We start from the raw sequence: 25,698 nt of genomic DNA, 5'->3' as shown, positions 1-25,698 counted from the left end.
ACCCCCTTTGAATGAACACAAAACCACTGAGACGTTTCTTAAAATATCTTCTGTTGTGTTCCACAGAAGAAATTAAATTATATTTTACATGAGGGTGATGACAGAACTTAATTTGGGTAACCTAACCCTTTAATGAGGTTAAATGTACAGTATTATAATAATGTAATGCTAATAAAGCATGAAATATAATTATAAAAATGATCTGATACTGTAATGCGCAAATGTTTATACCGTATATCTGGCAGTTTTGTCAACATTGTTAGTCCATTTGAGTCACTTTAAAGAAATAAACCCCTGGAATGCATATTAAATCTATATCACACAAGCTATATACCATATGTTATCATCATTATAAGTATTCTTAAAACGTTTTCGTCAAGAATTAACTTTTGTGTATGTATGTGTTAAACAAATTTTATATAAAAGAAGAAGAGAGAAAGAAGGAAAATAAAGAGATGCAGCAATCTGGCCGTCTTCAAGGACACCGTTACATTCAGCGAACAAACAAAATACTGCTCTGCTAAATATAACATTTCTCTTCAAGAGCAGGCCTGGAAAGAGAGAGCATGAGAGAGAGAGAGAGAGAGAGAGAGAGAGAGAAGAGAGGGAGAAAAGAGAGATGCAGACACTGCATTAACATGTTAACGTGAGATGCATGCTGCAGATACTCACCTGAGGTGAAGCTGTGCTCGCAGAGGTCAGGGTCGTCTTGCTCACAACATTACCTGCCGTCTCTTTTTTACAACCCATCCAATCTCTCAGACTCTTCTTTCATACATTTTGATGAAATTTTCTCCCTTACGAAAATTTACCATGGTTTTACTACAGTTAAAACCAAAAAACATGGTTACTGTAGTAAAACAATGGTTATCACAAAATAACCATGGTTTTGCCCTAAGTAATCAATGCACCAAAAAACCATGGTTACTACACTTGTACCACAAAAAAAACCATGGCGAATTTTCGTAAGGGCTCTTTCTCACTCTCTGCAAACACAGAGCTCAGAAACAAGCTGTGAAAGATTAATTTACACAGAAGCCAAATCAACAGAGGACTTGTAAAATTAAGCTTTATTTTTCAGGCCCGACTTGGGCAGCCGTGCATGAAGGGAGAATTTGTTGTAAAAATATTAACTTTCCAAACGGCAAGATATATCGCGGGGAATTAAAACTACTGTGGCGCTTGAGCGTTAACCGCCACGAATCGAACAGAGAGAGAGGAAGAAATATGAAGCATATGCAGTATATTGATCGTCATCAAGGGAGAACTGCGGGGGATTTAAAGGAACTTTACTTAATCCTTCTTTTGTCTCAGTGGGAACATTTAGTGCCAGAGCATGAAGTGGCTTTGAAAAGAGAGAAAGCGTCTCTCGCCTGGAGCTGTGATCTGACTCTGTGAAGAATATGGCCGTAGAGAAGGTCACAGGGAACATCGCCTCATCCAGACACAGACCAACCCCGAATGTGCGTTGTGAGTGTGTTTCGGGGGCTTTCTAGGAACAACAAACAACCTCGCACCTAAATCATCAACGTGGAGTTTAAATGAAATGTGACTGGGCTGAAGGATCTTTGGGGCTTTAGAGTTAGAGCTGATAACAGCTCTCTGACTGCAAAGAACTCATGGTGTCATGTGGGGTTACCAAAGCAGACACGTTTGATTTGATGTGAATCGTGTTTGAATGAATCACTGAAAATATCTCTGTATTTGTTTTGCAGGTGTTGAAGACATCTAGAGGCTCAAAAAAAGTCTTTGGACACCTAAGCTACACTTCTACCAAAAGTAAAATTTCTGTCATTAATTTAGACTCAAATCATTGAGTCCTGTAGAAGGTATTTTGAGAATCATACAATGGAAGTTGTTTGTTTGGTTACCAACATTCTTGAAAATTGTTGTGTTCTGCCTAAAAAAGAAAGCCATGCAGGGTTGGAATGACATGAGGGTTATAAAAGATTATTTTCATATTTGGGTGAACTATCCTTTCAAATATAACAAGGTCAGCCAAATATGAGATCGTAATATTTTGTTACCTAATGCACTGACAAAACTTTACACAGAATTTATCTAGGAAACAATTTAAAAAGCAGGCAGTTAAAAGAAAGTATCACAACCAATGTAGTTCAGAAGGACAAACCCATTCTATGGTCGCCCACTCACAAAAACTCAATTGCCATCTATCCAGACAGGCAGAAGATTCACAAACCCACCGCACTGTAATGCCAGCCAATCAGTGGCATTGCAAATGACATCTAAAGGACGACCATTCATCACAGCTCCAGACAGACACAGAGCATGAATTAGTGGGCAACCATGTGATTCGGGTCTGTGGATCCCTTTGGCACCTACCTGGGTCCCGGCAGGCAAGCTGGGGGATGCTGATGGGGCAAACACAGAAACTCCAGGGAAAGCAGCTGTCATTTGGCAGGGGGGCGGCTATCCAACAGCTCTGCAGTTAATATGTGAGTGCATGCTGACAGCCACTACTGTGATTGATGTAATTTGCAATGCCACAGATTGACCACAGCACACTCCTACATAGACTCGAAAATTACGTCGGCATTAAAGCGGCCCTAACACACGCAGTTTCTGACAATCTCATATTAATCTTGAATACCTATAGAGTAGTATTGCATACTTCGTATCTTCGAAGAGTATTTAGTTTCATCACATTTATAAAAGATAGATACAGCTGTATGATTTTTTCCGAAAGCATACGGCGCGTGCGGGGGGGAGGGGTAGGCTGAACTAAAGCATGTGCGCTCCCATTGCCAACAAAACACAGACATCAGTTTCACTCACCGCATGCGGTTCATGTCTGGCATCTTTTAGCGCTGGGATGGCTCCATATATCAGTTTCAAACGATCTCCAAATCCAGCATTATATCCACCGTTTATATAACATTCATCCCCCAAATGCAGTGAACAAACAAACACCTGAACTTCGCGAACGTATGCTCTCTCTCTCTCTCTCTCTCTCTCTCTCCTGCACACAAGTGAAAGTGACGTCTGCACATGCTCCTTCTCCTGCTCTCCTTGCTGCCGCGTGGGCATGCCGTGTGCTTTTCCGGGAGAATTGTCCAATAAGGGACTAAGAAAAATAATTACGAAACAGTTTTATATGTTCGAAAAAAACTTTCCGAAACCTGTACGATCGCTGGGGGAGTGTATCGAGCACAGAAATACTACTAATAGGTCCAACTCGTTTTTTGACAAGTTGACCATGTTAAGCATGAGAAGACAGCACGTTTAACAGTGTAAAGAAGTCAGAATGCATGACACACCGTTGCAGCACCCCTTCAAGGGAATAGCTTTGAAATGGTTTAAATCTTATTTATCCAACCGTTTTCAATTTGTAGCAATAAACAATGAGGTGTCACGCAAATCGCAAGTCCAGTACGGTGTACCACCGGGCTCAGTCTTAGGGCCTCTGCTCTTCACATTATACATGCTACCTCTAGGAGATAAAATCAAGCGAGTTAGCTTTCACTGTTATGCTGATGATACTCAACTTTACATTTCCTTGAAGCCTCATGAAACACAGCAGTTCCATCGAATAATGGAATGCATAGTCGATATAAAAAACTGGATGAGTAACAACTTTTTATTACTGAACTCGGACAAAACAGAAGTGTTACTTATTGGACCGAAAACCGCCATACGTAACAACCAAGAATACTGCTTAACTATTGATGGATGTTCCATAAAACCCTCGTCGTCAGCTAAGAATCTTGGCGTTCTATTCGATAGTAATCTGTCATTTGAGAGCCATGTTGCCAACACCTGTAAAATTGAGGTATAACTTTGATTGTTTTGCTTATAGTCAATATGTCTTATGTACAGCTGCTTTGTAACAATGATAATGATGAAATTGTAAAAAGCGGAATATAAATAAAGTTGAGTTGAGTTGAGTTGAGTTGTGGTGTGGTGTGGTGTAGCAAATAGACACATGATCTCCCATAAAGACATCAGATGCTTGTAGACTTTTGGTCTCGCTGTAGCCTAAGCATCGCACATCCAAACATATCACTTTATTGAAGTAAAAACACTTTCAATTAAATTTTTAATTACTTAAAGTAAATCAGCTTTATATTACATTAAAAACATTGCAACTTAATCTAATACAATGAGAAAATATCAAATTATATTTTATGACATTCAGCTACAATATAGCTCAAAAGTTTAGGGTCACGTTATTCTTTATTTGACACATTTTAGACCAATCGTAAACTCATCAAAACTATGGAATGACGTAAATGTGTGAAAATTCTGTTTTTGATAGTAAAAATACGGCATATTTTATAGTAAGCTGCAGTAAATTGTAGTATACTACAGTAATTTAGTGTACTTTCATTTCAATAGTATATTAGTAACTACAGTAAATTTATAAACCACAATAAATACTGTAGTATATTGTAATATTTTCAATAGTAAAATTCAAAAACACTATAGTATCTAGGAATTTTAGCTAATTGTTTAATACGGTAAATACTTACATAGTAAATAAATACTTTAGTATACTACAATGTACTTGTATTTTATGTGGATCTAGCAACTTTCAAGTCCCTGTGAAACAGAAGTTGCGATCTTTTTTACTTTCGTATTCTGACGCATTTCCGGGTGAAACTGAATTTCAAATGAGAAATATTGTGGCCGTGGCTTTCATTTCTTACTGCAAAATGATGGGATGCATCATTTACAGCAATTGCATTTTGAAATGGAACTGGTAGCAGACTGACAGTTGAAGAGGAGGAGTTAACGGATGCTCTGCCCAAGCCGTCTAATTTACATCATTTGAGATGGACAGTCACTAGATGCTGGAAGTGCATTTTCAGATTTTAACTGAAGATTATGAGGGCACATTTAAAAAATGTAAAAAAAAGAGAATGACCCACACTGATAAGCTATTTACAATAAACGCAAAAAAATAGGAATTGTAATTTTTTAATTCAATGGGGCTTTAAAGCATTTTGTAATTTTCTTTTTTTATCAATCAGCTTTTCTTTAGTTTTTGTTCAGGATGACACATTAACAACATCAGCAACTTTCTTTTAGTAATGCAAGTCTCTGAAAAACCTTGGCAAACAGAAGCTGGTTTGGAATACAAACTATAATTATATGTAATGCAGAACCCTCATTAGTTTGAATTATTAAACCTCGGTGGTCCTGGCGCTTTCTTGTCAGTGGGGAACAGCGCTCGGTTTGGCATTCAGTTGTTTGTTGATTTTTGAAGAGATTTAGGGAAACAGGTGTGGCATGCTGTGTCAACTTCACTCGCCAACATCGCTGCCTGCGAGGCAGATCAGCGGAGCTGCTGCACTCCGATTTGAACGATGGACCCTCGAACACTGTCCGCTCCACCTGATAAACACGGTTAATCATCTTGCCTCCCACCGAGGTGCATGCAGGGGTTGGCACAAATATCAACAAAAAACATTTGGATTATTTGTAGGTTGAACAAATCTATGCGTGCAATTTGCCAGTGCCATCAATGCCGAATTTTTGGAGTGAGGTTTATAATCCTTATTTAGAGGATGGGTACCATCTCACGGGAAGTGTTTTTATACACAAAAGTATGTGACACGTATATTGCTGTGATTCGTAATTTTTCTTTCATGAGAAACCAACAGTGTGATGCGTTGGTGGGCAACATAGTTGAGCATTAATAGTAAACAGCAATAAGTACTTTTAAGTATTACTACATCTTGCTTTATTTTCAAAATATACCACAAATAACATGTAGCCTAGATGTAAGTCTAAGTGAAGAAAAGCAGAACATTTATTATGTAACTATAACTATGCAACAGCTAACAAAAAATGCAAAGAAAGAAACGCACCAAAGTAAAATGTGTTAAAACTGTTCGTTGCTATTTGATTGACTTTAATATCATAACTACTGATTACATGCAAATTGCGCAAAAAGCTTACGGCGTGAGTTGAAAACGATCATATTGTGATTTTAAAAGGTACACACGGTGAGTGTGTGTTACATCATAACCGGATCGTGTTATGTCAACCACCCGTGTGATGCATCTGTACACCCACATCACGCCCACCACCTCTCATTCACACACGACAAGCTCCCTCTCCATTATCTGCATGTCGCTATGACTGGATGCAGTCCCGCATAAATGCTTTCATTATCCTTGCAAAGGACTGTTTCTCCTGTTGCCATGTGAAATCAAGGTGTCACAATTACCTCCAGGGCACCATATAAAAACAGACTTCCTTTGGATTGGACATCAAGCCCTTTCAATATAAAGAGACTGACATGCTAGACATTTACAATCTCAGTCATGGATAAATTCTGTTTGACAGTTTTGACGGGTATGCTGTCTTGGCACGTCTTCTTGAAAGCTTGTTGCCCCGATACATGCCCTTCCAAGCCGAAAAACAGAACGTCGGTCTTGCGCTAACACGTTTACATGTAGAACATGTTTGAAGGGTGCAAATGAAGATTCTGTCATTGTGGACTCACTCTCATGTCATTTCAAACAAAACAAAAGGCGTTCCTATTCTCCGCAGTAATTAAGGATAGCATCTGTGTTGTCTTGTTCCATTAAACGACACACCACAAATGACTTGGAAAAGCTACTTTTCAAAGCCTAGAAGAAAACAAGACTCATTTATAACTTACTGTACATGTAAAAGCCATATCTGGAGCAAAGATTTTCAATGTAATTCACTGCGAGGGTGTAAAATACCACTTTGTGATTTGAAGGTGGACATAATAAACGTTTATTATGGATTCTTGGAACAGTTTTTTCATCCACTGATTCCTAGAACTGCATGTTTTTTTTCGGGCATTTTTAGAGAATGTGATAAAAATCTGATATTAAGGACTATGTTAGAACAAACAAAATCAAGCAAAAATTTGGTATGTTAGAAAGTACAATGATAATTTTGATCATTATAACATGCACCAATTGCAAGCCATCAACAGACTCTATTAATCCACTTACGTAATTTGTTGCAACACTGTTTTTGATGTTACTTTCAATTGCATTTCATACATTAGGAAGATATGTTGCCTTGGGCTTGTACTGTCTACGTGTCAAGGCCTTTCGGTTTTTCTGCTGCTTTTCTAAGTAGGCGTAATTCTGAATATTATTAATCACATAAACTAAAGTATTACAATAGATGACAAGCAGCGGCACTTAGTTTGACGACGTTCTTGGCTAATGAATGTAAATTTCATCACTTTCATTAATTTTACGCGAACTGTCCCTTTAAATTTTGAGCACAGACCAGACAAGAGCTGCGCCCTCTGGAGGTCACATTTGTCTACTACAGCATACGTCATCGATGTTGTTTCATTATAAAATTAACATTTATTTCTCTGAAGACGTAATCATTGTAATTTCATTCTTACCTTGAAATGTAACGGTTGTGTTTCTGAAATTAAACCAGAAATAATGACGTATCTGTGTACATGAGCACGAAAATGACATATTTTCCATTTAAAACGGTGTTTTGTAGTTTGCATCAGTGGATACTACCGCTCAACATTTCTGTTGTTAAAAAATGGTAAAATATTGAATGATTAGCCTCTAACGTTGTGCGTTGCACTGGTTGCACTCGAACCTTAGCTGTCTTCTTTGATTTGATTGGTTACCACACCGGCTCTGTAAACAGTAACTTCCGCCTGCTTACATTTGATTGGCCAATGGCCACCTTATTTTAATATTGAGGTCCGCTGCTAGACCGCTGAGGAAAAAAGTGTGTCGTGAGAGCGTGAGAAAAGAGTCAATTGCGTTGACAGCCGTATATAAGCTCAAAGAAAAAAGTTGGTTGCTCATTTATTGCTCAGGAGAATTGATTGACTTATTAATCAGCCCAAACAGTAATAAAATGTACTCAATTAAAGTTCAATCTCTAAAAATTTATAATCCAAATATGAGCTCTGCATGAGACACTATTACCATCTCTTTCGAAACTCTAGATAAGACACATGTGAGATTACTACATCCTATTTCAGAAGCAAATGCATCAAAAGCCTATATTTAAAAAAACTCAACTTGCGCTCCTTCTATCTCAGTGGTGTCTAGGAGAAACAACTGACGCACTACAGGGACATCATTTATGGTTTTTCTTTTTTATGGTTATAAGTCGATGAAAGCTCACACACAAAGTCTTCTTTGATCAGAGCGAAGAGACTGACGCTTTCAAACTCTGGTGAAACAAAGCTCCTGGCTTACACCGCAGACATGCTTGGTCCTATTTACAGCCTTTGTGCTGTGCCAAAAACAGACTAGCGTTTAGCATGTACAATTACATGAGGCTTCAAATTGAGCATAGCCTTCTGGCCCACGCAAGTTTAACAGTTGAAGAAACTCAGGTGGCCAATGAGGTCAACATGGCCAATTGGCAACGTTCATTCATAATGTTATTTAAAGGGGTCTATTTAGCAACATGTATGTTGACCAATGAAGAATTGCGCAAACATTCCACTTCTGGAAAGTCTATTTAAATACGTCTGTAAATATAAATCTACTTTCTCACAACACATTCTCCACCACCTCTGCGTTCCAAGTTTTTTGTTGTTGCAAAACATCCATATATTGAGCAAGATTTAAATATATGTGCTTAACAAGAGAATCTGCCACACATTAGCTACTGCTCACAGAAAAACAATATTGTAAGTTTGCAAGTTTTCATAGATCAACCTAGATTGTGCGGCGGATGATTAATGCATGTTTGTTTGTTCTTACATTTTCTCTTTTTCCTCCCTCTGGCTCATGCTGTATAAGTGATAATGTGATGAGCGATGGAGAGAAAGCGCCTGCTAATGGCGCTCTAATTAGCTGAAATACGCCGAATGCTTAATATCAGTGTGCAGTGATTTGGGTCAGACGGCCCAGAATTCTTCATCAGCAAAGTAATTTTGTAAAAACAACTGTGTGTGCATTTTTAAACAGAAGGGACCGATGCTTCTTACACACTGTCAGTTTCACTCAGCATGTAGTGAAAACCATCCGCTGGCAACCTGCTTCTCTTAAACATTGATTGTTGTTCTGCAGTTAATTGAATTGATCGTAAAATTTCCACCTGCGCTTACTTGCACAACGAATTAATGGTAAAGAAAAAAACTGCCATTGTGTTGATGAATGTTTCACTTTTTTAAATAAAGACATACCTTCAAAATTATCAGTAGATGAAACAATTGTATATTTTGCGTACATAATTGTACATAATAATATTATGTAGAAGCCAAGGGGTCGTCAGCTTTGTGCTTTAAATCAAAGACAAAAATAAGATTTGAAAAATATATAATTTGGTGTAAAGCAACATGAAATCACAATGGTCACAATTCGCTAGTTGCACATGATGGCGCCGGTGAGCTTTTGGGACGCCAGGGTCGGCAGACTAATTTCCGGTTGTATAACACTTTATGGGAAAAGGATTTTTGGCTGGAAAATATGGGTATTTTTAGATTAAGTTATATATCAGCGATATGACAGATCCTCTTTACATTGCTGAGCACTTCGTTAAGACAAAACAACTCGATAGTGTTATGCGACCAGAAATTAGTCTGCCGACCCTGGCATCACAAAAGCTCAGAAGCTTTTCCAGAAGCACTACCATTTTTATTTTTTGATATTATTTTTTTTATCTTTCAAATATAATAAAATCTTAAAGATATTTATTTGACATTTTAATTTGGTTTATTTCTGTTTGTTCAAACGTTTATGTACAGTTCAGAAACTAAAAGAGGAAGTTATTCTGGACCAGCATTGTTTACGTCTTCTGAAGTGGTCTATAATGACGTTTACAGTAAATGATAATATCATAAAATTATAAAATCACCAATAATCTGCTTCACAGAGCAAACTTTTTATTATCAAATTAAACCCAAGTCATGTAAAATATTTTGAAATGTCACATTTCAGAAGCTAAATGCATAGCAAAATAACATTTAGATTGAACTTTGCTCCACTCATATACTTTTTTATAAAGTTCCACACTACCTGGCTAACATCTCAAAACTAGCATGAGTTATAGTGCATAGCTCTGTGATCTAACAGCGTGTTGGGCAGCACAGTGTCAATGTTAGAGATGAACCTGAAGAGGATTAGTTTGGCTCAGCCAGTGCTCTGTACATTAACAGATAGGCTACTGAAAGACGCTTTCCTGACGGCTTGGCCTTGTCTACATGATGAGATGTGTATTGATTAAGGTTGAGTGGCATCCCCCTGATGCAAACATTCTGCATACAGATTGTGCTACATTAAAACAGCTCAAACAGACAAAGTAATGGTGTAGCTCCACCCACAGTTACATCTCATTAGTACAAATTCCTGAACCAAACAGTTGCAAATTGTGTTTATTTAGAATATTTGTGGTTACCCTTGGATTTGTGCATCAAAGCTCAAAAAAATTAAACATTGTAAATGAGCAAAGTCACACCTGAGCAGGCTGTATTTTTATACACTAAAACGAACAATTTCATTAGACAAACATCTGTAACACTTTACATTAAGGATCCCTTTATAAAGCATTTGTAAATGTGTTCATTAATGATTAATAAGTCATTTACAAATGCCTTATAAAGCAGTTATAACTGCGTAAATAAAAAGGGATTCTAACGAAATACCTGCCAAATAGTGAGCCATTTTTAACTCATGTGTTATAAATGCTTAATAAACGTGAATACTTCACAGGCATCCACTTTTCTTTCAAGTGCACTTTCATGGGATGTCAATACTTCTAAATGTATGATTCACATCAGAGATGTAGCCTTGTGAGCAAGCATGTTTCTACAATAAATAATAAATAAATGTTTTCTGGTTTTGATTAACTATTGGAAGTAATTCGTGTTAAAAATGGCTTTATAAGGCATTTGTAAATGACTTATTAATCATTAATGAACACATTTATAAATGCTTTATGAAGGGAACCTTAACGTAAAGTGTTACCCAAACATCCACCCTGTGCAAGATGAGTCATCAACAACTTTTTTCAGTTTTTCTTGGTTCTGTATGTCTGCCAAAAGAAATGGTCAACTTTTAAGAGTAAACTAGCACAACCTTAAAGCTAAAATACACTTTGCCACATCTTGAAAATTTGGTTACATCCTTGAATTGGAGGTGTTGGATTCAAACATGCAGCCGAACCTCAATGACGTTTTCGTCTCCATTAGTTCTTCCCGTTCCCTATAATCCAAACACCCTGCCGGACCTGCGGACACAAGCCACTTATCTGAAAGCAAGGGGCTGTCAGCAAGAGGATTCTACTTTCAACTTTATCTTTAGCGGGCGCCTGGCAGAAACATTCTCTTAGAGCATTTGCCCCACAAGATAGGAGAGACAGAGATGCATGTAGGGTCAGGGGGCTCCAACACCTGTTTGGACCTCGCCCAGGTTTTTCAAATGGACTCGAGTCTCCCTTGAATTATGAAATAAAATCTGTGCAAACACATGCATTCCATACATTAAGCTCATCAAATAGATATGAGCTTGCTGCATCTGTGTTTACCGCTTTTAAGCTCTCTTGAGAATCATGGACGCTAAAAGCAGAAAAGCACTGACAGCTGTTGAGTGGCCAGAGCAGAACAGTTCAAGTCAAACCAGGCTCCATTTTCTCACGCTACATACAGACACGTTTCACCGTTAGTTACATAAGAGTGTGTTTAAATGTACTTAAAGGGATAGTCCGACCAAAAATATTTGTTATCATTTCTTTATCCATCCCGTTGACTTTCTTCTGTGGAACAGAAATGAAGATATTTTGAGAAATGTATATAATGGAAGGTGGCCAGTGTTGTTTGGTTACCGAGGTTCTTCAAAAGAAAGACAATGTATAAGGTTTGGAATGACATGAGGACGAGTAAAGAATGAATTCTTATTTTTGAGTGAACCATTCCTTTGCCCCAACTTTCTTTCATAAAAAAACAACACATTAAAACACAGTAGAGAAATCTGCACTTTGCAAACCATTTTACTGCCTTTTTAAATGAACCAACTTCTTGGCTATGAAAACACTTTAATTGCCAAATAAATTTACAAAGCTGCATACATTTAGGCACTGCTGGGAAACGCTGTGCACATGAGACAAATAAAACCGCAATCAATCAAATAAAAAGCCAACAACGGCAGCTCATTTCATTCGAAAGATGCTTATTTGTGCTTCAATCCTATTTTCTTCTTCCTCTTTGCAAATGCATTCAAAATAAGTTATTTTTATACTTTAAGTCCTCTTTTCTTTTTACCTCTCACATTCTCTTCCTGACAGCTGAAGCTGATGCAGAGGAGACGTAACCTAACCTGACATTTCTCTCTACACATCCCAAAACACAGAGGTTGAAGCTAATGATCAGCAAGTTCTTTCAGGGCAACAGAATGAGGCAATGATTTGCACAGACGTCTGGCTTATGGAGAAGCATCATCTGAGTCTCTGCACTGACTTTCTGAAATGTCAGGGAGGTTGTGATTGCTGGAGAAATATCAAGAGCAGACGGCTAGACAGACTATTAGAAATCTGAACTCTGAAGATTCATCTCAGCATCTGACTGATCACTGCAGTGTTGTGGGACAGGGCTGCACGATTAATCGCATTTAATACTAAATTTCACGTAAATTGACCTGTCTAGAGCTATAGACAGTGAGTCACTTATAACCTGCATTTCAAAAAAGCAACACCTGTCAAGCAACAACATCATAAATATACTATTGTAATGAAAATACATGATGAGGCTTGAAGAACGGCGATAGAAATATGCCCATAGGCATTTCCTGGAACTACGTGCGTTATGGTACTTCCTCTGCGGCGAGTTTCACCAAATCGTGTGCAGTTTATTTTTGTATTTATCATGCAGCCCTATAGGGACACGCAGAGATGACGCTCGGCTTCAAGAGTAACAAATGTTGTGTTCATTTGTAAAGATGATCTTCATAGACAAAACGTGTAAACATCAATAAACCTTTGTTAATCACAGAGCTTATTTTTTGCGATCTTCCAAAAGTCTATGGGAAAAATGCATTGGCCAGCGCAGTGCTTACTTCCGGGTTAGCCTACAAAAATACGTCATCTCTGAGCCTCTCCATTGTCATACAATATCATCTATTTGTTCTTGAAACTTTAAAAATTATAAATACAATTTGTTAAAGAACTGACAACATACAGTTGTTTAAATTGGATATTTTTTTAATTGAATATGAATAATTGACAAATAAACCGCACTTGTCCTAGGTGTGACAGCAAAAATGTCCTTGCACTTGCACAGATCAGAACATTTCTGATTTTAATTGGTCTGATATTATATGAATATTGACAGTTGTGCATTGCAACGATGCATTATGCACAACATATGAAATACATCACACTTTTCCTGGTTGCCTGCAAACACTGCATCACCTACATTATGGGCTACACGGTAAACTCCTGATCAATACAGCATCTGACACTGTGGTTTGTCAAAGCAGAAAAAGTTCACCGTTATCAATGATTTCCACGAGGCTACACGCTACAGCAGACCGAGTCATTTCAGGTGAGCCAAAACATACCTCCACATCTGTCAACAAACAAGTCACACCTTATTCTTCTCCTAACGGCATCACAGGGTTTAATTTAAATCTATGTAAAAGTGAACACATGACTGAACGGACTGTTCTTACAGGCTTTCCTATCAATATATCACTGCTGTAATTATGGAAAGTCCCACTGGTCAACTAATTGGACCACAGACCGCTCCTGACCCTACGATCCGATGGGGCTCATTTGGTATAAGCGATGTCTCTCTTACAGCGGGAAACCAGCAGGCTCACCAAGGTTTTCATGGAGGGTATTTTCCGGACCCTATAGACTAACAGATCTTACCGGGCGATAAGAAGGGCAGCACATTCAAACAACACCTACACGCATGCTATTTTATTCTCATTCCCATTCTATACATTTTGTGCTCAAGACCATGCTGAAGGACAAGAATTTTTTTTATTTTTCCTCATGTAGTTTTACCCACTTGGCATTGTGTTGACACCGATTATGCAAACCGCCCCACTGTAGCAGACATCGGTTATTTAAGTAGAGAACCTTAGGTAACCTATGTTCACTAAGGTTTCCTGTAATCTCAATGTCTATAATCAGGAAATACATGAGCAGATGGGAGCATCCCAGCAAAATCCCATCTGAGATTCCTTTTTCAGAATCTGCATGATTGAGCGCATTTGTGTGAAAGAAATAGTAAAACGCATAAATAATACAGCAGCAGTTGCGCCGAAATCCTCAGTGATGGCCCAAAATAACCCTCAATGCAATGCTTGTAAAAAAGATATCTATAAAGAATCATTTTTGGACCTCATGAGCAAGGACTCAAGCAGTGGCTGGAACAGTTAGGCCTAGTTTACAGAAAAATCACCCACTCAACCACTGCGTCCGTCCAATGTAACTTTTTCTGTGGATCATAAAATAATTTTTTTTGGTCCTAGTACTAGTCTCATAGTGTGTCCATCTACAAAAACTATAAAAAAATGTAGTTTTGTCTGAACTGTCCCATAAAAGCACATGGAGATGAACACCACAACAAAGAGCGAAAAGCCAACTAAAGATTTGGCTACTACTTACCCAATGCATACTTGGTCTAAAAGCTTACAAAAGTGGACACCTAAAGCTAAGACCATTTCCCGCTGCTTGTATGATAACACTGTATGGGAGAAATAAAATTGCAATGTAAGCAACTGTTTCTCAGGTGTGTTACTATAAATAGAGATATTACTGTTAAAAATAGATACTGTTTTTGGCTGATGACAAGTAAAAATATTAAAGACATTTAAATGCTAAAGATCATTTTTAACATTGCGGCAATTCTTTATAGTAGAGCAGACATGGCAAATCCACTGTAAAAGAAGTAAAATGACCATGTAAGCTGTTATTATTATACAAAGAGACAACAGTATATTAAGAGCCTGAAGACCAGTAGGTTTTCTGAAGGTAGAATTTGAACCTGCTCTGAACGCTAAATATTTCATATAGAATAGGGAAATATGTTGTGTGGCCCGTTTTTATTCGGCTAGCATCTTGACACATAACCAACAAGCCCAACCGGTTTGAGAAAAGCTTCTGGTCTGTTCAGATTTGTGACCTTAATATTCCTCCTTAATTTAACAGAGAATCAACCCTCATGGTTGGATCCCAAACAGTGGTTCATATCGGTCTGTAGTGACAGGTGGGGAAACAATGCTAAATGCAAAATTGCAACTACTAATATAAATGTGCACAGGGCCAAACAAATGGGCGAATAAGCTTTTAAAAGTTGAGAGAAAATGCTTGCAAAATAATTTATGTTAAGGCTGTCGATGATATTTTGGTGCAAATTCACTTGGCAGAAGCTGGCCAAATAAACCAGATGCCAACATGGACAGGTGGTGTGACATCTTCCTTCTCAAAAACTGTGAACAAAAGGATCTAAGGTGTAAGAAAACAAGACTCAAACCAGATATTCACCACACGCAATAAACATAAACATGGTTTGTTCCAATCACAATGTGTCTTGTGAGAAATTACTGGATGCTAGAAGCAAAACATCATAGATTCAATTTTACATGATAAACTACTTTAGTGCTAAGTCTAGTACTATGCCACTTCATGTTAAAATGTAGGTCTGAATCCATCTTTACATCGTTCTTAGGATACGAAAGAGAACATTTTGTTTACTGAAGAACATTTGACATTACTTAGTAAAATACAGTGCATCTGCTCTGTGAAGAGCTGACTCATTTGTCTTTAAATACATGCACAACATGCTGCATGCACAGATGCAGACGCTCATGTGCAGTCGTTTCACGACTAGTCACCCTAAAGGGGTTTTGAGGGCATGTTTCAGATGCAATTCAGAGACAAACATTTTGATTTTAATTCGTTTCCTCTGCGATAAAAGAAAACATCTTTGATCTACGGCAGTCAGTCGCTGTTTATGCAGCGCCGACATGAAGGGCAACGACACAGAATGAAGGAATAATGTCCCTGGCCAACGTGACGTCTGGAAAATAAGCAGTCAGGCTGTGCGCTATACATTTCCCAGTGTGGCACGAGCAATCTGACAATGTCAGGGATGGTAATGTGAGCTGGGGGGTTGGCATGGGGGAAATGGTGTTGCTGGGTGGGGAGTGTCATTTACCAACATTTCAATTCTTCATTCAGAGAACACGCATTATTTTCTTAATGGCATGTCATTTTGTTAGTTTTCTGTGGAATATGAAAGTGATGCAGCTCTTATCCAGGTGTTGTCAAGCTTCAAAATAAAGGTATCACAAAATGAATCCACTTGAATCCACTCCATTTGTGCATTATACCATAACGTTTAAATATGTGTAGCTTACAATTGTGTTGTGTAGCACACATTTCTATTGTATTTCAAGAAAGTTAAAAACATTAGCATTCTGGTCTTGAACAACGGGACCGTGAGTCAATATTACACAAGACATTGAGGGCGAACCGTATCTTTAAATAAGCAACTGTATAGGAAATCTTTTGATACTTCGGCTATTCATATCCTGATATTTAATCACGTAATACTTAAAGCTGGAATATTCTTTTTAAGGACAGCGGCAGGTAAAAGTTGACAAAAAGCATTCAGACATTTTGTGACAAGGAACGCTTATTTCCAAGCACAAATACTTCTGATCCTGTCTACCTGATCATTTGTATTCAATAGGCTCAGTAGGCTGCATCAGGAATACGAATGGCGATAAATACAACACAGCAGGTCCCGAGGGAACAACCATCATCATCTTGTTTTTTTATTGGCCTTATATTCAAGCACCTCCATCTTGCACTCTGCTGTGCGTTTTTTTTCTCCTACCTGAAGGGCATTCAAAACCCATCCAGACATCTTTGCACTAAACCTCGCTTGCCAGCTTGTCAACAAACAGACTCATTTTAACACAGGCCACTGCAACGTCTTATGTCTGTTAAAGCTTATGGAACATCCTTACCGTCTACTGGTCAAAAACAAATTCTTCCACCTGCAAATCACACCTTTGTTTGAGCTACTATGGCTGAGTCAAATTAATCTGGATATGAATCTGGAATAGAAAAAAATTATTGTAACATTGAAAAATGAAAAACTTCAGCTTTAAAGCCCCACTGCATTGCCTTGGAACTCGCAGCATTATTTGATGTGTTGACGTAATTTAAAGTGAGAAATGCAGAGAGCGTGAGACATATAAGTGACATATCGAGTGACCCCGCCCCCTTTTAAAACAACCAATAGCGTTTCGTTTACGGCACACAGTTGGCAAAGCTGCATTTAAAGTCCCAGTGAAATTAAAAAATGAAGACTTTAATGTTAATGTTTACACTGTCTGGCTCATCCAGATATCTCCCATCTAGTGCACTAAGCGTCGTTCACCATGTAGGATATAATAAATGTGCGAACAAGTGGCTGATATGAGGCGCCGCTTTTCGCAGCTCTCATAGTGGAGGGGGCGGGACTCCACTGATTCTAAAGCCGATTTGATTAGACGAGAAGTGTAGCGTGATGTCATGGAATTTCTAGATTTGTTTGAGCGCTCGTGCCAGACTGTCAGTTTTGAACGGTTAAATCTTCTAAATGGGAATTTTGACAGCGCGTAGGAGCATATCAGTTTATTGACGTCCCTAAGGCTAACTTATTTTTAATAAAAGGAAAAAGACTTTCATTTTGATCGCACTGGGGCTTTAATGCTGAACTGAAATGCGAATAAGTTGGCTTTAATACCGCAGAATCTGGATTGATTGAAAATGCCAAACCGTTCTGCTGAAGTTAGCATCGAGTCAATTTTGTTTGTAGGGCACCAATTTAACAATGATGTACAATGACTTTTGCATTATCGTTCACTTTAGGTATTGATCTGGAAGCAGAACATTAGCGCTCTGCTGTGCCCCCTGGAAAGCTCAAATCAACACCTGCTGTTCTCTAGCTCTGCCTCGATAGCGCCAGGCCTCTCCTGAAACATTGATAACTGTTAGCCGCTTTCTTTGATATTTCACCAGGGATGCTGAGAGAAGCGGGGACCTTGTGGCCCCAATCGTGCTTTACAGCTCAAGCTAACAGTAATGAAGTCCCACCGCCAACCGATCCCCACCCACTCCGCTCCACCTGCCTCATACACACTGGGTAATGAACGGACAGAACATAAAACCAGCGCATGCTACAGGAGGGACCCCTGCCCTCTCCATATATTAAAACCACTGGTCAGCCATGTTATGAACTGCTTCCACTCACAGAAGTCTCCTTGAGGTTTACTTGAAGCTGAAGTAAACAAGACCAAAAGCGAAACGTTAGTCCATCAGTGTACAAGTCTTAGCCCTCATAGACAATAATTGGCACTTATTTTGCTCTGGTCACATTGTACCAGGAATAAAAAATACCCTCCATTGTACAGTAACTGTATGTCCATAACACATCATATCCTTGACAACTCATTACATGCAGGAAGAACATTCAGAACATGTAATCTGTGTTCTGAGTGTTTATTCTCATCTATGTCTCATCCTACCCTGCATTTTTTATCACGATAGCATGAGTAATATAGTCAACATGCTCGCAAACCAGTTGCTGTAATGCTGCAATGTGATGATGAGAGTGAAAAAGGTTATCAATGAAAGATTATTTTATTCATCACAAGTTTTGAATTCATTTAAATTCATTTCTTTCAAAGTAAGTGTTACATACCAGAATAAAGCCAGGTGGAGGAGAATACATGATTCATGATCCATAAAAGCATTGTGTGTATGAAAATGTACCTGGAGGTATACAGTTCCAAACATTTAACTGTATTCCAAAAGACAAAATAAAATTGAATTTATACAAATGATCCTGTAAAAAAAAAACTGAAATGAATCTCTTAAAATCAAGGGGTTTGCCTTCCTAAGCATCAATGTTCTTTTGGATGTGTAAGCAAATTTGAGATCTTTACACTCAATGATGTTCAAATACACCACTATCAGGATGCATCTGTTATTGAAGCTCAATGGCATGACATTGAGAACCAATGTGTGAGGTGTATAATTTTATGAACTTAAATATAATAATGTTATTAATAAGAATTATAGTAAGAATAACTGCCTTAAAATACTTCCTTGCTGACAAAAATATTTAGGAATCCTAATGGTTTCCATTACAAAACATTACTGTATGAACCATCGGCAAACTGTTTACCATTAAAACCATTACAAAATACCCTTATCTATTATGTTTTGGGCCTTATTCCAGTAGATTTTATTGGTGTCCTATAATTGCTTTCCATCTGTTAGATGAAACACCACCAACAGAACCCAACACATGACCAGAAGACTCACGGATATCTTTATAGTTTCCCTTAAAACCAATACAATTCTTATTATTAACATTAAATCAATCAGAACTTATATGAAGTGTAACGTATATTTTTTCTTGCAAATAAAATAACAACGTTTAATATACATTGTCAATGTTACCTTTAATTCACATAGCTAATTTGGCTGTTAAGTGAAAAGTGGATGGCATGTATTTTACCTGGTCTCAAAAAAGGCTCTCTCCCCTTTGGCTGGTGTTTTGTTTATCACGGGGCAAATCTGCGCTTCAAATTCGTTTATTTGCCACTGACACACGTCAGTGCAGCATTACAGGCAACGCAATCTGCCTTTCAAGAATCCCAAACTGAGATTTTTCTGCAGTTGTTCAGCAATGTTCAAGTTCTTACATCGCTGCAACAAGAATAAAATGACTTGTATGACGCGGTCTTGTAAAGCGCTTCTCGCTGAGGGAAATGATTGACATGCAGTTTGGCCAAATAATTGCAGACCTTTTAAATATTCGACCCAGAGCCATTGAAATACAGAGTTAGGACACTCGATCTCTCGCCGCCGTGTGGTCACGTGGTTCATGCAGCGCTCAATAGTTCATTGTGTACACTGACTACTACGTTGACTACATTTTTTGTCTGGGGAGTAATATGAATATAAGATCTATGAATATAAAATATGTCCGCCAACTCGTTAAAACACGCAGTTATTTCACCAACTGTACAGTTAATGAGTTTGGGAGACACTGAAATGAATGGGCTTCAGTGTTTGGAACTGTTGGTCGCTCCATGACTCGAGTTACTTCCGCATTCAATTGTTACTATGAAGGTCTACCCCTGTGTCTCGATCAGCTCCCTTGTTCCCGAGGTCGTGAATCAGTATATCGTGTACACGGGTTCGGACACTGGTAAGGACCTTGGCTCACGTCACATTGGGACACGGTTCACTTATTTTCCTCTGACGTGACTGCTTAAGAGCATTGTGATACTTGTATTCTGTATACTTGATGCATGGTATTAATCAACAACCGGCAAAAACGACATTTAACCGACTTCATTTTTTAAATACTGATTTGAAGTACATATGAGAAACACTTGCGATTTGCAGGATGAGATGAAGACTCCATGTTACTATTCTAGTAATGCTTTGTAATCTGTGGTTTCTCCTTATCGTGTGTGGTAACATGTTGAGGTCACATGACTTCACCTCTGTAACCAATTGCAACATGAGGTGGAAGATGTTGTTCAACTTTGCAGATTTAACTAGCACTAAAACACTAAATACATCGACTGAGCCTTATGCAGAATCCCATATCTCTCCAACATTCTACGTATTTTAATATTAGGGGAAAATAAATATAATACTGGATTTAAACTCAGGCTGTTGAAATATTTGGCAAGATCTAGTCTAAGCAGTGTCCTATTACTTAAGGGCTAATGGACTCAAATTAAATCATCCCGGGTCGCCTACAAAATGTAAATGAATAAAGACGAAGGGTGCAGTTCAATGAAGAACGTCTCGGCAATATTAATGACACTTCTCACATTATAACAGTGGGTGTGTTTGCCGCAAATGCATGCCCACTTTGAGCTTTTTTCAGGTCAGCTAGAAATATGCATTGAAGACATAACATTTAACAGAGAAACAGACAGTCGTATTGGACTGGAATGCAGGGATAATTCATCACTTTGAGCACAGCGTTTTCAAAAAGAGAAAACTGGCATCAAAACAAACGCCACATCATGCCAAAATGACCCTAAACTAAAGCAGAAAGATAAAGAGCCCATAAAATGACAGAGCAAAAAGCACACAATGGCTAAAGTGAGCCTTGTTTCAGTGGGAGACGTCATTGAGGACATTTCTACAGCAACACAAACAGGCCAGAGAAATATATACAGTAAAGCAAATTATAACCATGTTGATACAGAACGATATTTTATAGCAAAGACAGCCGTGTTAAGCTACCTCTGCCAATATTTGTGTTTCATTTCAATAATTGAGCTTTTTTGTTTTGTGGCTTCTGCACAACCATAGAATTTGTGGCACTAGTGCAGTTTAGAGTAAATAGAAAGAACAGGTTTTGCAAAATGTAAAATTTTATTTTCAAAAATGTAAGCAACAGATTACACAGTTAACTTTCAGCATTTGCAGTCCTAACTTAAACAGTACTCACATTCGGGACTTCAAAATGAAAGACTCACAAACTTACACACTATCTACCTATAATATACAAAAAGAATACAGAATAAATATTAAAATGGCCACAAGAGAAAAAAGTAAGTTAATCAAAACAATTAGTAGAGAGCAAATGTTGGGAAAGTAGAAACAAGACTGTGTGCCTTAAATACAACGTTTTTTCGTTTTTCTTATTACATTTTTTACAAATTGTGCAAGATTTCAGACTAAGGCTCTGGTCTTGACATGACAGCTCTTTGCCTAAAACATACGCGCGCACATTCGGACATCCACGCTCACATGCTCCCCGTGCTCTGCGCACTTAGTGGGATGTAGCAAACATTACAGGAAAAGAAATGGGCTGTCGGTGAACGGTTACTCATGATGTGAACGTGAATATTCTTTTTCAAATGAACACGCACTTCTCACACCCTGATGTGAAACCCTCCCTATATGCCTATAAGACATTTTAGAGAGAGTAGATAAGAAAACGACCCTCACCTTGCAAATGATCAAATGAACAACACCAGAACTATTAAGGCAAGACCAGTTGGAGTGGTATCAGCAAATTGTAATAAAACGTGAGCGTCGGGTACATGGATATGACACACTGAACTTAGCTTTACTGGTTCTCCACTGTCGATTTAAGTACAAGGTTCTCAAGAGCAACTTTTAAAATTCAAACATTTGTTTTTAGACTTAGAAAAATGAGATAGGAAAATAACATCGGCAGACAACAGACACATACCATATGGATCATAAAACTACAGGAAATAAGTTGCAATCGCAATTTCCAGAAACCACACAACAGTACCCCCATTGAGACCCGCCCCGCCCCACCCAAACCCACCCTAAAAGGAAAAAAGATATCACTTACATTTAAACCAATTTATCCTCTCGTGAAGGTGTATTCCAACAGAGTTAGTCACCTCACAAGTTTTGTTTACTTACAGTGATAGAGAAGTCTGTTGCAAGTTAAAGCATTCGTATATTTCAGTTTGGAAATAAAAACAAGACATCCTTGCAATGCACCTCGGCGAGAAAAAAATCTTCATGTCTTCACTTTAGTGCAACTTTTAAACACGAAACAATTACACTGGTTCCTTTAAGGTACCTGTTTATTCAACACCCCTCAGTCTTCAAAATATCCAAAGCAAAGGTCAGTCCCTTGTGTATTTATCCTTTTTTTTCTTTTCTTTTCTTTCATTTTGTAATTTTTTTCTTTTTTTTGCTTATTGGGTTTCAAATGGCCTTTCGCATTAACGGTTTACTAGAACATAAACGCAGGACCTGTCCTCTGTCCTTGCTTATTCCATTCGAGCTGACAGTTCGACTACAGGCCTCGGAAAGGGAGGAGGAGGAGAAGAGGGAGATAGCTGTACAACAGAACACATCCCTGATCGGTCAGGGCATCCAAAAAGAGACCACATCAACGCAACACGGAGCCTTCATATAACACAGTAGGGTTCCCTAGGTAACCTGGATTTTCTGCAATAGAGGAGCGTGGTGCTGAAGCAACGTCTGAGCTCCCGGTTGGAGAAGATGCAGATGAAGGGGTTAACTCCCGCCTGAGCGAAGCTCATCCACACGGCTGCCGTCAGGTAGCCTCCCGGTATCACCGGACCCCTGGCGAACACCCTCCAGTAACAGGCCACCAGGTAGGGTCCCCATAGACTCAGGAAGAAGAAGGTGATGATGTAGAACATCCTGCTTATCCTCTTTTCAGTCTTAAACTCATCGAGCACCAAGAGACGCCTGCGGCCCGCCGCATTGCTGTTCTGCCGGATTCCCAGCAGGGTGGGAGGCGTGGGTCCTCGGCCAAACCCGGCCAGCCAGTTGGCGGCGGCCTGGCCGCTCGCACCCGGGCCGTGGAAGGTCCAGTTTTGGCTGACGGCAGGCACGAACTGGACGGGCTTCATCTTTCGGCGGTCGTGGACGAAAAAAATGAGCTTGAGGTAGACGAGCTGGGTGGCCAGGAGAATAAGTGCAAGGAGCAGCATGAAACCCAACGAGTCATTGGCACGGAAGGACCGGTGCTGGAAGGTGCACTGGTCCTCCTCTCGTATGAAGGAGTACGTGCCCACGTCCAGCACCGGTGGAAATGCCATGGCTACCGACAGGGTCCACACCATGCATATGACAGCCAGGCATGTCCAGAAGGTCAACCGCTTGGTGTAAAAGCGATGGTGGGCGATCGCCAGGTATCGCGTCACGCTGACGCAGAACAGCATGAAGGCAGTGTGGAAACAGGAGAGCACGCCCAAAAAGGCGATCACTTTGCAGGTCAGCGTGCCGTACGTCCAGGCCGAGCCATTTTTCACAGAGGTGAACACGAACGGGAAGCAGATGGCTGAGCGGAGTATGTCAGAGGCGCAGAGGTCCAACAGGAAGTAGTAGGGTGCTCGATGAAGGCTCTTGTCTTTGACCAGCAGGATGGAGATCAGGAGGTTTCCCACCACGCCGACGCCAATGATGAAACCCAAGGAGGTCAGTTTAAGAAAAGTGGCAAGCGGAGAGACATTCTGCAAGATGTTGTGGTCCCCTGCATGGCTATAGTTCGCCATAGATGGAGGAGGGATCATAGAGAATGCTTAAAGCTTTAGCCAAGTATCATGATCTGGGTGGAAAGTGGAGCAATAGATCCATCTGGTGTGCTTTCAAGCAGGTTCCAGCCTTTCGTCACTGCCTCTCTTCTAAGGCATCCTTTGTTCCTTTGTTTCATCACACCTAAAACGATCCCTGAAAAACATGATCCACCCATTAGGATTCGCTCACATAAAACAAACCGGGGGGCTTTTCGATGCATCGTATCAGGTGCACGAGAATCATTCTTTTGTCATTGCCTTTTTCTAATTGCATGTCAAATTGCAGCTGCAACGGTATGCAGCCACAGCAGTGCTCATGCAGTTGCTTAATTCAGCACAGGGATTCGCCATTAGACACAAACATAAATCCTGGTTAAAATAATAGACCCCCACCCTCAAGATCTAGCCTTTTCCAAAGAAAATCAAAGAAATCATTTCAAACGTACTCGACGAGATGCTACACAAGCACAAACAATCACTTGTCTAGAAATGCATTAATGCAGAGCGTCATTAAAATGTGCATTTATGTAGATTACACTTGATAATTTTATCTGCTACAGACTGATGAAGCATTTGTCGAAATGCAGCAGGAAAAGCTGTTGATCACACCCAAAGATCATGCAGAATCTATTCGTGTTCATTCCGTCAGTTTATCGCGTTTCGCTTAAAAATAATCATGAATTTCATTATTATACGATCGTGTGTATAAAAGAAACGCAGTATTATGTTATATTTATATATAGGTTATATTTGGTTTGAATATAGACGTTCTCTGTGCAACAACAGTCGAGCGATTAAAACAACTGAATGCAATTGAGAAAAAGGGAAAAAATCGTTTTAAATCTCTGTTCGTGTTATAGGCTGACGAATTCGACTCAAAATGACAGATAAACAAACAATGGATTGCGCCTATGAACCGAATCCATGCAATAGCCTGTGTCGTCTCTTTCATAAAAATACATCAATTGCCTTTCCCTATAATAAAATAATACACCCGTGTGTCTCCACTTGCACATTTACAAAATCGTCTATGACCGAATATGTGTAATATATTGCATTAAAATAAGAAATTGTTTTATCTCGGTATACACACGGTCGGTTTTCCCTTGGATTTTTATAACGGAATGATTTCGGATGGCTGTGGCCAAGATGCGCGTCCATTATAGGCAGAGCAATTCCTCCAAATACATGCATGCAAAAAAATAAAACAGTGAAATACAGACGGCGGTATAAAATATCAATTAAAAGCATACCTGTTGATATACCCCCTTTGTTTCCCTGGCGGTTATTTACATGGCAGCAGTGGCTTTGCCGTAAAAAAGCTTTAGTTTTGTTGCCTGCTCTTTTTCCCCCACTGTGATTATACAGTAAACGGTGCGGACGGCGCATGCGCAGTGGCGCTATTTGTGATCCCGACCGCGTCTCGTGTCTCTTGTTGCAGCAGCAGCAGCAACATCATCTGCACTGATGGGTGCAGCAGCAGCACGGACTCCTTTTACCCTTTGCCCTGTATTCGTGTCATACATGTCATCGCATATGGGATAATACGTGTATACTGTGCAATGTATGTCCGTCTGTTTGTTTGTTGACTGTAGTCTTAGACATATATATATATATATGTCTGTCTTTTCACACAGACAATACAATTCTTAATGTTAAATAGGTATGTGGATAAGCTCGGGAA

The 25,698-nt window shown here is 39.1% G+C and overlaps 1 protein-coding gene and 1 long non-coding RNA gene across 5 annotated transcripts in view; one reads left to right on the top strand and one right to left on the bottom strand.

The window, feature by feature from the left end:
• The window catches only part of LOC130547641 (uncharacterized), a 37,049-nt gene extending 33,040 nt beyond the window's left edge, over nt 1-4,009 (top strand). The window contains exons 3-4 of one of the 2 annotated variants that reach the window (XR_008961913.1): nt 1,716-1,779; nt 2,180-4,009. This is a non-coding gene — a long non-coding RNA (uncharacterized LOC130547641). Of the gene's footprint in view, nt 1-1,715 lie in introns of both variants that reach the window. The other variant, XR_008961912.1, reaches the window with a different exon arrangement.
• gpr85 (G protein-coupled receptor 85) overlaps nt 1-25,398 on the bottom strand; it is a 38,225-nt gene extending 12,827 nt beyond the window's left edge. For 2 of the 3 annotated variants that reach the window (XR_008961911.1, XR_008961910.1), the window contains exons 1-2: nt 25,268-25,398; nt 22,307-24,168 (exon numbers count right to left, since the gene is read on the bottom strand). Coding sequence is in view for 1 of the 3 variants with exons in the window: in XM_057323748.1 (XP_057179731.1) it covers nt 22,878-24,011 (1,134 nt within the window). In the remaining 2 variants the exon portion in view is untranslated. Of the gene's footprint in view, nt 1-21,313; nt 24,169-25,267 lie in introns of those variants that run through there. The other variant, XM_057323748.1, reaches the window with a different exon arrangement.
• Nucleotides 25,399-25,698: the final 300 nt, after the last annotated feature.

The sequence above is a fragment of the Triplophysa rosa genome, linkage group LG24 (genome assembly GCF_024868665.1).
Source record: "Triplophysa rosa linkage group LG24, Trosa_1v2, whole genome shotgun sequence".
Taxonomy (NCBI): Eukaryota; Metazoa; Chordata; class Actinopteri; order Cypriniformes; family Nemacheilidae; genus Triplophysa; species Triplophysa rosa.
The sequence above is the reverse complement of the archived record's forward strand: the minus strand, read 5'-3'. Positions and strand labels throughout refer to the sequence as shown.